This window comes from Nelusetta ayraudi, unplaced genomic scaffold (genome assembly GCF_046127955.1).
Source record: "Nelusetta ayraudi isolate G7.1 ecotype Tasmania unplaced genomic scaffold, CSIRO-AGI_Nayr_v1 ptg000140l, whole genome shotgun sequence".
NCBI lineage: Eukaryota > Metazoa > Chordata > Actinopteri > Tetraodontiformes > Monacanthidae > Nelusetta > Nelusetta ayraudi.
The window spans coordinates 530,001-543,861 of NW_027466190.1; the positions used below are offsets into that span (position 1 = coordinate 530,001).

Here is a 13,861-nt window from a genome sequence, read left to right on the forward strand (position 1 = left end):
CCCGCCCACTCCGAGCCCAGACTGCTCCGCCTCTGGAATGCGACGCGTCTGCGGCGCTCCGTGTGGGAAAAGGAGGCGGCCGGATGTGTAATTTAGCTGCGGCGGGTCGGAGGAGATAATCTGGCTGCCGCGGTTTGATGTCGGGCCTGTTCGCTCCGTGTATCTCCCGCAGTCTTAATCCCTCGCGTGAATATGGTTCTTTGTTATCCTGGATACCGCAGAGCAGAATTATGGCTCCAGTTCAAAGCCTCCCGCTGCAGCGTGATCCTCCGGGACGATGCTTCCCTGGAGGTGCCGGGCTTCACTTGGACTTAACAGTTCCTTCTTTTTAAAGTCATTACAGTACATTTTGAGATTACGGGTTGGCAACATCAAAGCTGGAGCTGCTGAAGCCAAATCCAGCCAACCAGCTCGCTTGTCTTGATAGTCCAGGAGAAGAAAGACCGGGATGCCACAACAGCAGCTCAGTGTTGGAGGGACTTCAGGGGAGATGATTGTCAATATTTGGTTGCCATGCTGATACAGTTGCAGCAGCGTGTGATCTTTTCACAGCGTTTCACTCTCAGCAGCTTCCCCTCTCTCTGCTGGAATGCTGAGATTCGTGTTTTTCAGCTGGAAGTGAACCAACGTCGGGCCGCCGGTGCCAGAAACCAGCAGCGGCGCTGAGAGAAAATATTCCACCGCGTCTCCAGCCTGGAGACAATGTTGCCGCTGCTTCCCGGCCTCCAGGGGAGATGTTTGTGGTTCGCTTTTTTTTCGCCCACTTGCGGCTGCTTGTATGTTTGACCCTTTGACCCCAGGGTCATGTGGTCGGACCCACCTGGCTGCTGGTTAAAAGCCAACAAGAGGAAGGAAGCAGCTTCAGTGTGGAAGCTCTGCTGCTGTTGAAATTCTTTTAATACTTTTTTCATGACCTCTAAATGTCAGAGGAACCTCGTTGCATTTACTCGAACCCAGAGTTTACCCCGGACTGCTGCTGCTGCTGCTGCTGCTGCTGCTGCTGCTGCTGCTGCTGCTGCTCCGGCCGACGGCTGGATTAGCGCCGTGTTTGTTTTTGAGTTCTCGCAGACGTGGATTGTTTTGTCTGCGACGGCAGTGGCTCGTCTTCCAGGAGGAGGAGCCACCGCCGCCGCCGCTGCCGCTGCCGCCGCCGCCGCCGCCGCCGCCGCCACCATGTCCCGCCCTCGACTCTGCATCCTAGGCCCCCAGAATCCAAGATGGCTGCATTCATTTCAATGGAGTTGCCCACTCAGCGCAGACGGCACTGGGCTTCGTCCCGCCCTGGGAGTGCTACCTCCCAGTACCTCCAGTGGCCACTGGGAAAAATCGGAAAAAATATTTCCAGTCCGATATTCAGGTCTTAAAATACATCCATGGTCCACTCGGCCTGCTCCTCCCTCCTTGCCTCTGTGTGTGTGTGTGTGTGTGTGTGTGTGTGTGTGTGTGTGTGTGTGTGTGTGTCTATGCGTCCACCTGACTTCTTCTTCTTCTTCTTCTCCTTCTCAGTATGGCCGCAGTCCGCTGCACCTGGCGGCCTACCGAGGCCACCTGGAGGTGGTCCGCCTGCTGCTGAAGGCCGGCTGTGACCTGGACATCCAGGACGACGTGAGTACCCCCCTCCCCCTCCCAAGCCATGCCCCCTCCACGACCTTCACTTAAGCCCCGCAGCTCTGAGATCAGTCGGTGGGATCCGTCTGGATGAGCTCCAGCGGTGCTCTGGACTGGGACCTGCTGGACTGCCCTCTGGTGGGTCTGCCCCCAGGAAGCAGGTCCACCACCCCCCCCACTCAGAACCACCTGAGCGACCTGTGGCGAGGCAGGGTTGATTCTCTGTGGACGTTGAGCTCCTCAGCCAGCAGGGGGAGCAGGAGGAGCAGGCTGAGGCAGCAGGAGGAGGAAGAGGAGGAGGAGGAGGAGGGGAGGAGGAGGAAGGCTGACAGACAGTCTGGAGGATCAGGGAGAGTGAAGGAGGTCAGCCGACACCCCCACCCCTCCCCCTCACCCCCCCACCCTCTCATCCTCTCCCACCAGCCAGAGGCCTGAACACAGCAGAGGAGAACAAACTGGTCCCAGGAGGAGGGAGCAGCAGCAGCAGCAGCAGCAGCAGCAGCAGCAGCAGCAGCTTCACTGACTGACTGATGATTGTTTCCGTCTGATTCGTCTGAGTCGCTGACTTTGACTCTCTTGACAGATCTACAGAAAAAAAAGAAGCTCTGATGATGAAATCTGAGGGAATTATTTGCGCTACAATCACGTCTGATGTGTGAAGGCCTCAGGATGCTGCTGCTGCCTCACACCTCCTCCTCCTCCCCCTCCCCCTCCCCTCCCTCCTCCCTTCTCTTCCCTTCCTGCTCTCTCACGCCAGACAGACCCGACCTGTCGAGTGTCAGTCAGCCGCTAATCTGCTCCGTGTACGGCCTCCTCCTGCACGGCTGAGCGACCGAGAGCCCAAACTTCTGCGTCTCGATTTTTCCTCCTCCCGCCTCCAAAAACTCACTCGCTTTCACACGCTGCTGCTGCTGCTGCTGCTGCTGCTGCTGCTGCTGCTGCTGCTGCTGCTGCTGCTGCTGCTGCTGCTGCTGCTGATAACGACACAGCGAGTCGTCTGCCGACTGCAAACAACTCGCTGGGCTGTTAAAATGCTGCTTGCACCGTGTTTGTTTGTGGCCCCGGAATCTGGAATTTGAGAAGTCATTCTGTGTGTGTGTGTGTGTGTGTGTGTGTGTGTGTGTGTGTGTGTGTGTGTGTGTCCAGGGGGAGCAGACGGCGCTGCAGCGGGCGGCTGTGGTGGGAAACAGTGATGTCATCAGCGCTCTCGTGCAGGAAGGATGTGCACTGGACAGGCAGGACAAGGTGCAGATGGCACAAACACACACACACACACACACACACACACACACACACACACACACACGCGCTTCACTTTACATTCTGGGAGGGTTGGAGTTTCATGGCGGCTACATTAATGCATCTGATAATCACAGGGAGAAGCTGTAATCTGCTTAACCTTTGACCCCGGAGGGATTATGGACGTAAACACTTTTCACTTTCACGCTCTTTTCTCTCTGTTTGGAATGCATTTTAATGGCGGACGCCTTTAAAAGCTGAAACACAGAGACTTTACGGCGTATTTATAGAAAGTAGGAATCGTTTTCAAAGGGAAAAAAATGCCCACACTGGATTATTATGATGATGATGATGAGGAGGAGGAGGAGGAGGAGGAGGAGGAGGGTGAGGATGATTGTGTTTCTGTGTCAGATGAACAAAGACTCAGGGTGGAATGTGTGTCAGTGCAGCTGTGTGACTCTGACTTGCTGTGGGCAGGACGGCAACACGGCGCTGCACGAGGTGTCCTGGCACGGCTTCAGCCAGTCCGTCAAGCTGCTGGTGAAGGGCGGAGCCAACGTCCACGCCAAGAACAAGGTGGCGCCGTCAGCCCAGGACGCGTCGTGGTCCCACAGTGGGCCTGAGCTTCTGACCGTCTGACTCTCGTCTCTCTGTGGCCAGGCAGGAAACACGGCGCTGCACCTGGCCTGTCAGAACGGCCACGCCCAGAGCTCCAAGGTGCTGCTGCTGGGAGGCTCCAGACCCGACAGCAAGAACCACGTAGGTTCCACCACAGAAGCTGCGTTCTCCTCTTCAGTAGCTGCATGTCCGTGACAGTTTTAGGCAAAATAAAAGCGATATTTCCAAAATAAAAGTCCACGTTTCCCATGAATTCAGTTGAAATTAAGACTCAAGAGTTTTCTGTGTTTTTGTTGGTCTGCATGTTTACAAGGACACAAAGCCTGATGTTCTTCCTGATGTTCTTCTTCCTGATGTTCTTCTTCCTGATGTCTGATGTTCTGGATTTCCAGGCTGGTGATACCTGTCTGCACGTAGCCGCTCGCTACAACCACGTGGCCGTGATCCGCATCCTGCTGGGAGCCTTCTGCTCCGTGTCGGACCAGAACCTGGTGAGTCAGTCAGCGGCCGGCGGGTCGGGTCGGGTCGGGTCACCTTCACCGGGGTTTTTTAGCCAATTTGCATATTCATGATGCTGAGGGCAGGTGGAGTTGAGCGGCTCCCTGCGGTGGGAAGTGATGAGCCCACAGAGAATTAAACTTGTCGTTTACAGCTTTTTATCTCTGGGTCAGGGTCAAGGTCAGGGTCAGGGTCGGCTCGGAGGCGGAGCTTCAGGCTGCAGCTCAGTAACGCAAGCGCATTGCTGCCACCCTGGAAAAAAAAAGAGCTCAGTGTCAACTTGTAAGTTGTTATTTTATGAACGTTTCACGATATAAACTCTACGACGGAGTGAGGATGAAACCCGCAGATCTTTATTTTATTTTTTGCTTTGCCCATCCCGTCGGGACCAATCAGCTTCCTTCAAGGACAAAGAGGCGGGGCCTCTTTAGTCAAGGCTGCTTTTATTAAACCTGGCAGCTCAATTTGAGGACAGAAACATCTTGAGTTAGTCTGACTGAGACAATGACCTGACCAATCAGCTTCCTGGGAGGAGAAGGAGGCGGAGCTACAGACAGGAAACAGGAAGCTGCTGCTCGTCTGTAGATAGTGTCTGTGTTGGTGAGGATGCTGCAGGTGCCAGTTGAGTTCAACCAGATGGCATGAGTTTATGTGTGTGTGTGTGTGTGTGTGTGTGTGTGTGTGTGTGTGTGTGTGTGTGTGTGTGTTGGCAGGCTGGAGACACGCCCCTGCACGTGGCAGCTGCTCTCAATCACAAGAAGACGGTGCGGCTGCTGCTGGAGGCCGGCGCCGACACTCACATCAGCAATAGCGTGAGAACCTGCAGCGGCTTCACTTCCCTCAGTGGCCACTAGGAGGCAGCGGAGCCAACACCTCACACTGTGTCTGTCTGTCTGCGTGTGTGTGCGTGTGTGTGTGTGCGTGTGTGTGTGTGTGTGTGTGTGTGCAGGCGGGTCAGACGGCTCTGGACCAGGCCAGAGAACACAACAACCCCGAGGTGGCGCTGCTGCTCACTAAAGCTCCTCAGGTGAGAAGCAGGAGGTCCAGGTGGAACCAGAACCTTGTCATGTGACCTCGGAGGCAGCTGGTTTGACTTTGAACAGAGACATTTCTGCAAATGATTACAATATTACTGATTCCAGCGTCAGAGGCAAAGAAAAAGCTGAACTTTTGTGGCTGAAATGGTGTGTGTGCGTGTGTGTGTGTGTGTGTGTGTCCAGGTGCAGAGTTTTGTGCGCGGCCGCAGTGTGAGGAAGAGGAGGGACAAGCTGAAGGCCGAGGGCAGAGCTCAGTCGCTGCCGCGGGACGAGATGCTGCCCTGCAAGGTGGGAACAAGTTCAACACAAGAATAACATTTTTACATTTTACTGCATTTGAGAAGCTCAGTAGAATTGAATTGATGCTCTTTATTGATCCCAACTTGAACTTGGTGAACTGTGCTGTTGCAGCACTGAAGTCAATACGGAACGTTGCGATGAAACAGTGACCGTGTGAGATGTGCAGAGGCTGCCAGCTGTGCAGGGACGTGCCTGACGATGTTCTTCCTCCCGCTGGCCTGCAGGACAGCGCGTCTGCCGCCGACGACACGCAGAGCAGCGAGCGGGCGGCGCCGAGAGACGGCGAGGCCGCCGACCGGCGGGGGAGGGGCAACAGGAAGCAGCGGGACAAAGTGGGTGACCAGGAAGTGGCTTCGCTTCTAAAATCACTGACAAACCCACCAACCTAAAAACGCTCTCTCTGTCTGTGGTTCTGGTTCCGGTGCAGCCCTCCCTGTCCGACCCGCTGCGGCGCCGAGACCCCCGACACGGCAGAGCGCTGCACAAGAAGAAGGAGCGACAGCGAGGCTCCGCCCCCAGCGCCTCGGTCCCGCCCCACAACCTCAAGGCCTATCAGCTGTACACGCTGTACCGCGACAAGGACGGCAAGATCATGCAGGTGGGGCGCAGCTCGCTCTCGTAGGCTGCTTTTATTGTGAAAATCCCATCCACTTCCTGCCCGTAGCGTTGACGTGCTTCTGTGTGTGTCGTGCGTGTCTGTTGCGGTGCGTCAGGCTCCTCTCAACGGCTGCCGCTGCGAGCCGCTCATCAGCAAGCTGGAGAACCAACTGCAGGCCACCAAGGAGGAGATGAAGACCGAGATCCACACGGTGCAGGACCTGATGAACAGCAAGATGGGCCAGCTGGACCGCAAGAGCAAACACCAGGTGCTGCTGCTGCTGCTGCTGCTGCTGCTGCTGCTGCTCCTCTGTGTAGCGCAATGAAGCTGCAGAAACGGGACCGTTCACCCCCCCGCCCCCAAAAAAAAAAATCTCCAGTCGTTCACAGAACAAAACCTCAATTTTTGTGATGAACAAAAAAAAAAAAAAACATTCGAGAGGGAAAAATGTGTAGAATTTTAATTGCTTTCAACAGGAATAAAACATTTTTATTTTATGCATTTGTTTGTTTTATTTATTTATTTTTGTCCTAACTTTTCCCGCCAGATGAGGGCGCTGGACAAGATGACGGTGGAGCGAGTGTCGGCCGAGAGGAGCCAGTGTGTCCAGCGGCTGGAGCAGCGAGTCGCCCAGGAGAAGCAGGAGACGGAGAAGCGTCAGGTGACCTCACCTCCTCTCTCAGCCACCTCCCCCTGCTCCTCCTCCTCCTCCTCTGACCTCCCTGCTCCTCCTCCTGTGTGCAGGCCTCCCTGGTCAGTGAGTTGAAGAGCTGGTGTCTGTCTAAGCTGCAGCACATGGAGGTTCGATTCACAGGCGACCAGGGGAAGCTGCAGCTCTGCTCCTCCTCCTCCTCCTCCTCTTCCTCCTCCTCGCCCGCGGCGGTGGCGGCGGCGGCAGCGTCGGCGGACGACAGCCTCGTAGCTCCGCCTCCTCCGGCCTCCCAGTGCCCTGACCTCCAGGACGGCCCTGCCCTCCTGGACGCCACGCGGGCGGAGCTCAGCCTCGCAGAGGGCGGCTCGGCCAACCACTACTTTGTGGTCCATGTGGAGGCGTCGCCAGGTGCAGCTCAACTCTTGCACATCATAATCATAATAATAATAATAATAATAACAATAATAATAATAATAAGAAGAAGAAGAAGGAGAAGAAGAAGAAGGAGAAGAAGAAGAAGAAGAATGCATTTTATTTGTTAGGATGACTCGATTTCTTTCTTTTTTTACTCTTAATAAATGTTTCGTCTGTGATTATTTTTTCCTTGTTTCCTGGACAGACGGTGAAAAGTGCAGAAGCACAGAAGCGACCTCTCCTGCAGCAGCCAGGAGTCCCTCCACCGCCTCACCCGTCCAAGTGGTGCGTCCCAAGGAGCGGGCGGCCACCTGCGCTGACCCCCAGAGGAGCAAACTGGAACTGCAGGACGCGGACCCGGCCGAGTGCCGGAGGGACTGCAGGGCGAGCAGCCTGTCTCCGGCCACCGAGCGGCGCTGTGGAGGCGGCAGCGGCGGCGGCGGCCTGCAGATGCGGGACAGGACGACAGACAGGGGGCGCCACCGCAGGAAGCACTCCCAGGGCCGGACGAAGCCCGCCGCCGCTGCCGCCGCCACCGAGGTCCAGACACTGGAGGTGTTCGGGCAGCCGCCCGGCGGTGGCGCTGGCGAGGCCTCCTTCGCCCAGGAGAAGGACAACATGCACGCCCTGGAGGTCACGCAGTACTTCTTCGAGGCCGTGTCCACGCAGATGGAGCGCTGGTACGAGAGGAAGGTGGAGGAGGCTCGCTGGCAGGCCGGCCAGAGGGCGCAGGCCGAGCGCGCCGCCCTGGTGGAGAGAATCGCCTGCCTGGAGGACGAGCTGCGGCTGCTGAGGACCAGCCGGCGGGGGGACGACGGCCGCTGACGACGATGGCGGGGAACTCGCAGCGGAGGTTCAAAATAGAGACGTCAACAAATCCAGTTGCCATGTTTAGCAGAGATAGCTAACGTCCCGCCCACCGACTGAATCCTGGAGCGACGGAAACCCCGCTGTATTTCCTTCTGGTACGGTGGCCGACGAGGGCCAAAACACAATACAACCTCCTAATGCGCGTTAGTTGGCGAAAACAGCTGCCGGTATGGAAACGATGCAAACACGCAGACACGAACACAAAGGTACACAAACGAAAAAACGCACTGCAAGGCATAAAAACATAGAATTAAATCATCAGATGTGCTGCTGCAAACAGAGAAGCGACGCACAACACAACAGATGAAAAACAAGAAAAAAAAACAAAAAAACCCCTGCTGAGCTGTTCCGCTAAGAGCGCCCCCTGCAGGTTTGGAGTACTTCCCGTTGCAGTGACTGCTTTATTGTTTGCACGTTTTTCTTGTCGTGTTTTGCATCGCTCCTCTTGCTGTACCTCGTTTAGCCTTGTGTTTGTGAATCTGCATGGTTTCCATGCCTGCAGCCAACGAAGGCGCATTCGACAGTTGTATTGTGTTTTGGCCCTCGTCGGCCACCGTATTCTGGGGATGACGCGTGAAAAGTGTCGCATTAGAGTGAACTGTCCCTTTAATGTCAGTGGCTGAGGCCATTCGAGGTGACGGTCTGATGTGCTGCTCGTCGTGTTGACAAGTTCAGCTGAACTCGAGTGGAGGGTGAACCACTAAAAGTTTTCTTCTGTTTTTGTAAAGTGAAAAGTAACTTATTTACATCGTAAACAAGAGTCGTGGAATATTCATTTTTCATTTGAGTGTTCCTCAAAAGATTGCCACCTTTAATGTGAACTAATTTTCCTCCTCTTGGTTTTTGTCGTCAAAGAGGATTGAAGAAGGGATCGCTGGTCAACGCACTGAAGTGCTGTGATCTTCAGTGGAGGTTCTCAGCCCTCCAGGACCAGGACCTCCTCTGAGGTCCAACACCTGAACTGAAGCAGCCTGGAGAGTCCTGGATGGCTGAAAACCTTCCAGCGCCAGGGCGGCGTCGGCACTGACTTCAGCCCTCTGTGATGTCACAAAAGGCTGAATTCCTCCAAAACCGTTTGGAAGAAATAAAGGACTTTCACTAACAGCATTAACCCGCTGTTTGTTGTCGGACAACACTGCCAAAAATGGAATTTGCATCATCTGGGACGTTTCACCCGAAGGCCCCCTGCTGGATGATCGGCGTAAATACCACCGTCCTGCCAGTGTCTGCCACCTAGTGGCTAGTTTGAAAATAGGTTGCATGAAGACAAACTGTGTTGCAGTATTCCTGTCTGCTGTATGTTTGATGTAGTAACTCTGCTCATTCATGTTCACTCGTTGTTTTTGTTGTTGTTTTTCTTAAAAAAAAAAACAATGGATTAAATGTCTGTGTTTCATAAATGTATTTTAATATTTACATTACATACAACATCACAGTCAGTTCAGACTGCAGGTTTGCAGTTTCTGTGATCAGGCACTTCAGAAACTACTGTGTGTGTGTGTTTAAAGACGAGGTCAAACATGAGTACCAGTGTATTTGGAATGAGTCCCATAAAGAGTCTCCATGGTGGTCTTCAGTCTGCAGTGACCACAGAGGTCCGTCCAGGTCCAGGAGTCTGCTGGAGTTCAGCTCTTGGCCAGCGCCAGAGACTTTTTCAGCTCCTCCAGGTGGTTGATGGCTTGCTGGACCATCATGCGGATGGCATCCTGGGAGGACAAGAATAAAAGTTGGACCTTTGAAGTCAACAAATGTCTTCATTTGAGCAGAATTCGGCCTGGTTTTCCAGTGGTTCTACGCAGGCTTCCTCGGCCCGTCTGCACTGACTCACTCACCTGGTTGGTGGAGTTCTTGTTCCTCTGGAACTCGTCACGGGCCCAGTCTCTCAGGTACTTCCTGTCTGCCTCGTCGGGAACCTGCCGTATGGTCTTCAGCATGTCCCTGTAGATCCCCAGAACCTTCTGGCGCTGCAGGAACTGCACGGGGAGAGGGGGCGGGGTGGGGGGTGGGGGGGTCACCAGGTTGCATGGCGCCACAAGTGATCTTCAACTTTCTCATGTTATTGATGTTGTATACAATGTTGACGTGACAGACGATTAAAAACAATACAGGGGTTGGCAAACTACGGCCCGGGGGCCATACGTGGCCGGTTAAACGCCACTCCAGCCATCTGCTGCTGCTCCAGCCCCTCTGTCACATTTCAGAAGCCACTGTGGCCCCACCAGTCAAAACGTTTGCCCACCCCTGATCTAGAAAATGGCATTTAAATGGAGCCTCACTAGAACTCAAATTTAAATATAAACATGTTTAAAAAAAAAGAAAAAAGAAAAAAAGAAAAACAACTTTTGACCCCCATAGACTTGCGTGGCATTAGGGTTAGCGGTAAGGCTGAAATTAGGGTTAGGGTTTTGTGGTTCCTCACGCGGGTCGCTAGAAATAGACATCTGAGGTATCATTGTAAAGCCTGGGAGCTCTATTTTTTTTTTTTTTTTTTTTACAATAAGTTGACATATTTCACGGGATATCATTTTTCATTTACCTCACATGTCCATTTCTACTGTACAGTTGTTGAAATAATCCACCTGTAAAAACTGGAAAAAAAAGCCAAAAAAAGGCCAAAAATGATTTCCCATACAATATGTCAACTGATTGTGATAGTAGAGCTCCTAGGCTTTACAACGATACCTCACATGTCCATTTCTACTGTATAACTTTGGAAATAATCCACCTCAACGTAGACATAATGATTCGCTGAATTTTAAATGTTGAAAAGTGTTGGGATAAACACACAGCCATCTAGAGGTTAAATTGCGGATTTATTTTTTATTTATTTATTAATATTATTATTATTTATTTATTTATTTATTTATTTTAAAGGTGGAAACAAAAACCTAAGAAGCACCGCGGCGAATGTGGTGCCAGCTTCAGCGTCGTGTAAAAACATGTCAGTAAACGCCTCAGCTAACAGGCTAATCCCTGATAGCGAGTCGCTGCGCAGGCGGTTTCCGGTCCGGTTTCTAACGAGAAAATAACGCCCTCTCCACCCGGGAAGTCGGAGCTTTTACCTGCTTCAAAGTGAGCGCCGCGCCGGGTAACCTCGACGCCACCATGTCGACTTCAACACAGCTTCCCCCCCACGGCTGCTAGGACACCATCAGCCTGACGTGATAGCAGCAGTAGCAGTAGCAGCAGCAGCAGTGGCGGCGGCTCAATGTCGTTTTACATGTCCCACTCAGTGTTTGTCTCCCTCCGGTGGCGCGGAGGGGAACAGCCAGCAACAGACTGTATTCTAAAATCAAGAATTTAGGATGGAAAAAACATTTTTTTTTTTCTTTTTCAAGTCACGAAGAAGAGAGAAAAAAAACGTTCCCCCCCCCCCCCCCCCCCCCCCGGGGAGCAAAAAAATTATAAAAGTCCCAGAAAATCTCAACATGTCCGAAAATGGAAAAAAAGTCCCTGTCATTTTATTATTTATTTATTTATTTATTTTTTGGGGCGGGGGCAAAAAAATAAAAGGTCCCGGATGAGTCTGAAATACATTCAGAACGACTCTTCTATGATAGTTTAGTGTCGCTCTCTACGCTTCCCCACCTCAAGAACGTGTAACACAGAGAGGAACTTGCAGATGGTTTATTGTCATGATCATGTTACAACAGATGGTTTCGACGGAGGAAAAAAAACAAAACAAAAGTCATAAATACGAGCGACACCTGCTGACGTCAGTCCACTTTTCTTTCCTTTTCCTTTCTTTAAAGCGCAGCCTCGCCACACACGCACACACGCACACACACACCCACCATCGAAGCAAACAGCAGGTTTTGCACATCCAAAAAAACCTGCATGTGTGGGCACGTCATTAAAACTCGAGCTCTCACAGGCCCGGGCTGTGACCTCTGACCTCTGACCCGGACCTGGGCTCTTCCCTCCAAGGCACAATTACCACGTTTCTAACAAACAAGCCGTCCTCCGGGATGCTGCTACAGTCAGAGAACCATGATGAGACTATTCACACACCGACATGATCCTACTGTGACAGGGGGAGGGTGGGGGTGATGATGATGATGGGGGGGAGGGGGGGGGACAGAGGTATTTTTGCTTCACTGAGGTGTTTCATAGAAAACACAAGAGGGAGGAGACAGGAAAGGAAAACAAGACATCACATTATTGTTTGGATTCAAAACTGGACGTGCAAGTCGAAGCAATTAAAATTTCTGTCGTCGTCGCCGTCGTCGTCGTCGTCCAACATTAAGAAAAGTGCCCTGACAACAGGGACCAGACACTAGGTGTCGCTATCTACTCAACTCTACAGTTAAAAGTAAGAAAATAAAGGCACATGTACAGACTGTCTCTACTGGTCAGGCCTGCTCCTGATTGGTGGGCGGCGGCTAGCGGCAGCTGACTCCGCCCACTTATCATTATTATTTATCATTTTGTTTTCTTCTCTCTCTCTCTCTCTCTCCAAAGGAACGGCGGCTCCTCATTGGTCGGCGGCCGTCACCAGCTCGAACCACTGCCTGAGGGCGTCGCTCAGGGTCTCCGGCAGGGCGTTGACGTCCCGCAGGATGACGTAGAAGGGGAAGGGGAACTCGTCCATGTAGGAGCGGATCTCCGGCAGCTCGCCAGGACCCTTGAAGATGGGAACCTTGATGTCCAGGATGGAGTCCTGCAGCCACACACAGCCACACACAGCCACGTGGCTCACTCGCCGGTACTGAGCAGCTACCGTCCATCGAGACCTATGTGCATATTTCTACAGAACCAGCAGGCGTGTCCTTGACTCACCCGGGAGTTTGGGTTGTCCAGCACCACGAAGATGATGAAGACGTTGGCGCCGCGAGCCGCCCGCACCGCCGCCGTCACCCGCTCCTTCCCCTCCAGGAAGAGGCCGCGGCCGTCCGACACCACCACCAGCAGCTGGGCCGTCTCTGTGGGGGGGGGGGGGGTCAGAGGTCAGAGGTCAGAGAATGGAGAAATGCAAAAGACACGTCATCGGAAGTCGATTCACATTGAGCAAAAATAAAAACACAATAATTAATATACATTGTTTTCAAAAGTCTCTTACCTGAGTTTATAGAACCTGGAATGTGCTGCCGAGCTCCCTGGAACATTTTTGTCGCCGTCTCTAAAAACTGGAGCGAGACAAAAACCAAACACAATGAGCAAAAAAACCCCACAAAAAAAAAACAAAACCCAAACAGATCCAACAACAGGAATCACAATCTGCACATCAGTACTAAAGTTCAAAAATAATGAAAGATATATACGACAAACAACGTTGTTGGCTACAGTGAAAGCACAACAGACAGAGTGGCTGGAGAGGCTCCTCCCACCTGAGCGATCCTGGTCTTCTTCTGCTGGAACTGACACAGTCGCAGGACTCGAGCCCCCGACTCGTCGTTGAACTGCTGCTGGAAGGGGTGGAGCAGCTGCACCTGCTCGCCAAAGCTGGACACACACACACACACACACACACACACACACACACACACACACACACACACACACACACACACACACACACACACACACACACACACACACACACACACACACACAGGGTACTTAATAAGGCCATTACACTTTATATAACTGCTTTGTTTTTATTTGAACAGGACTCCTCAGCATGTTTTCCTAGGACATCCTGGAGCGACTGTCAAGTTTCACTGCAGTACAAAGACAAATTTAACAAAATTGTTGTATACATACACATACAACTGGTACCACCTACATGTATTTTGCGAGTACGAGCGCAGTTTTGCACCCGTGTGTCCCTAATTAACCTTTTTTTTTTAACGATCATTTTGTTTTTCAGTGTTTGTCCAGCACCTCGGGCTGCTTTGTCATGTATAAAAAGTGCTTTCTTTATCAATAAAGTTTGATGGATTGACTGTTTGCGTTAGCGTCGTTGTTGCGGCCTCACCTGCACACGGACACCTGTCCCACCTCCAGCAGCGTCAGAGCGTTGACGATCACCGACAGCGACTCGAAGGCCAGCTGACCGACAGACCAATCAAAACACAGAGTCAGCGG

The 13,861-nt window shown here is 52.5% G+C and overlaps 3 protein-coding genes across 4 annotated transcripts in view; 1 reads left to right on the forward strand and 2 right to left on the reverse strand.

Annotated features, from left to right (window-relative positions):
- ankrd6b (ankyrin repeat domain 6b) overlaps positions 1–9,208 on the forward strand; it is a 12,036-nt gene extending 2,828 nt beyond the window's left edge. The window contains exons 2-15 of one of the 2 annotated variants that reach the window (XM_076013042.1): positions 1,507–1,605; positions 2,755–2,853; positions 3,325–3,423; positions 3,508–3,606; positions 3,858–3,956; positions 4,677–4,775; positions 4,913–4,990; positions 5,184–5,288; positions 5,525–5,632; positions 5,728–5,898; positions 6,014–6,166; positions 6,446–6,559; positions 6,643–6,958; positions 7,170–9,208. In XM_076013042.1, the coding sequence (XP_075869157.1) occupies positions 1,507–1,605; positions 2,755–2,853; positions 3,325–3,423; positions 3,508–3,606; positions 3,858–3,956; positions 4,677–4,775; positions 4,913–4,990; positions 5,184–5,288; positions 5,525–5,632; positions 5,728–5,898; positions 6,014–6,166; positions 6,446–6,559; positions 6,643–6,958; positions 7,170–7,789 (2,259 nt within the window). In that variant the 3' untranslated portion in view covers positions 7,790–9,208. Of the gene's footprint in view, positions 1–1,506; positions 1,606–1,634; positions 1,972–2,754; positions 2,854–3,324; positions 3,424–3,507; positions 3,607–3,857; positions 3,957–4,676; positions 4,776–4,912; positions 4,991–5,183; positions 5,289–5,524; positions 5,633–5,727; positions 5,899–6,013; positions 6,167–6,445; positions 6,560–6,642; positions 6,959–7,169 lie in introns of those variants that run through there. The other variant, XM_076013041.1, reaches the window with a different exon arrangement.
- A 16-nt stretch (positions 9,209–9,224) lies between these two features.
- Positions 9,225–11,039, reverse strand: lyrm2 (LYR motif containing 2). The gene is made up of 3 exons (XM_076013043.1): positions 10,897–11,039; positions 9,667–9,807; positions 9,225–9,540 (listed from the first exon to the last, which is right to left on the reverse strand). Exons 1-3 carry the CDS (start codon positions 10,939–10,941, stop codon positions 9,460–9,462), a joined length of 267 nt encoding a protein of 88 aa, XP_075869158.1. The 5' UTR covers positions 10,942–11,039; the 3' UTR covers positions 9,225–9,459.
- Positions 11,040–11,446: 407 nt separating this feature from the next.
- The window catches only part of mdn1 (midasin AAA ATPase 1), a 37,114-nt gene continuing 34,699 nt past the window's right edge, over positions 11,447–13,861 (reverse strand). The window contains exons 95-99 of the mRNA XM_076013048.1: positions 13,752–13,825; positions 13,162–13,276; positions 12,894–12,960; positions 12,614–12,756; positions 11,447–12,494 (exon numbers count right to left, since the gene is read on the reverse strand). Coding sequence (XP_075869163.1) covers positions 12,309–12,494; positions 12,614–12,756; positions 12,894–12,960; positions 13,162–13,276; positions 13,752–13,825 — 585 coding nt within the window. The 3' untranslated portion in view covers positions 11,447–12,308. The remainder of the gene's footprint in view (positions 12,495–12,613; positions 12,757–12,893; positions 12,961–13,161; positions 13,277–13,751; positions 13,826–13,861) is intronic.

Bases quoted from the DNA above. Each gene is read 5' to 3' on its own strand.
- lyrm2 (XM_076013043.1), bottom strand. From the start codon at position 10,941: ATGGTGGCGTCGAGGTTACCCGGCGCGGCGCTCACTTTGAAGCAG. The intron at 9,808-10,896 runs GTAAAAGCTCCG...CTCCCCGTGCAG, and splicing joins CGGCGCTCACTTTGAAGCAG to TTCCTGCAGCGCCAGAAGGT. The intron at 9,541-9,666 runs GTGAGTGAGTCA...TTGTCCTCCCAG, and splicing joins ACAAGAACTCCACCAACCAG to GATGCCATCCGCATGATGGT.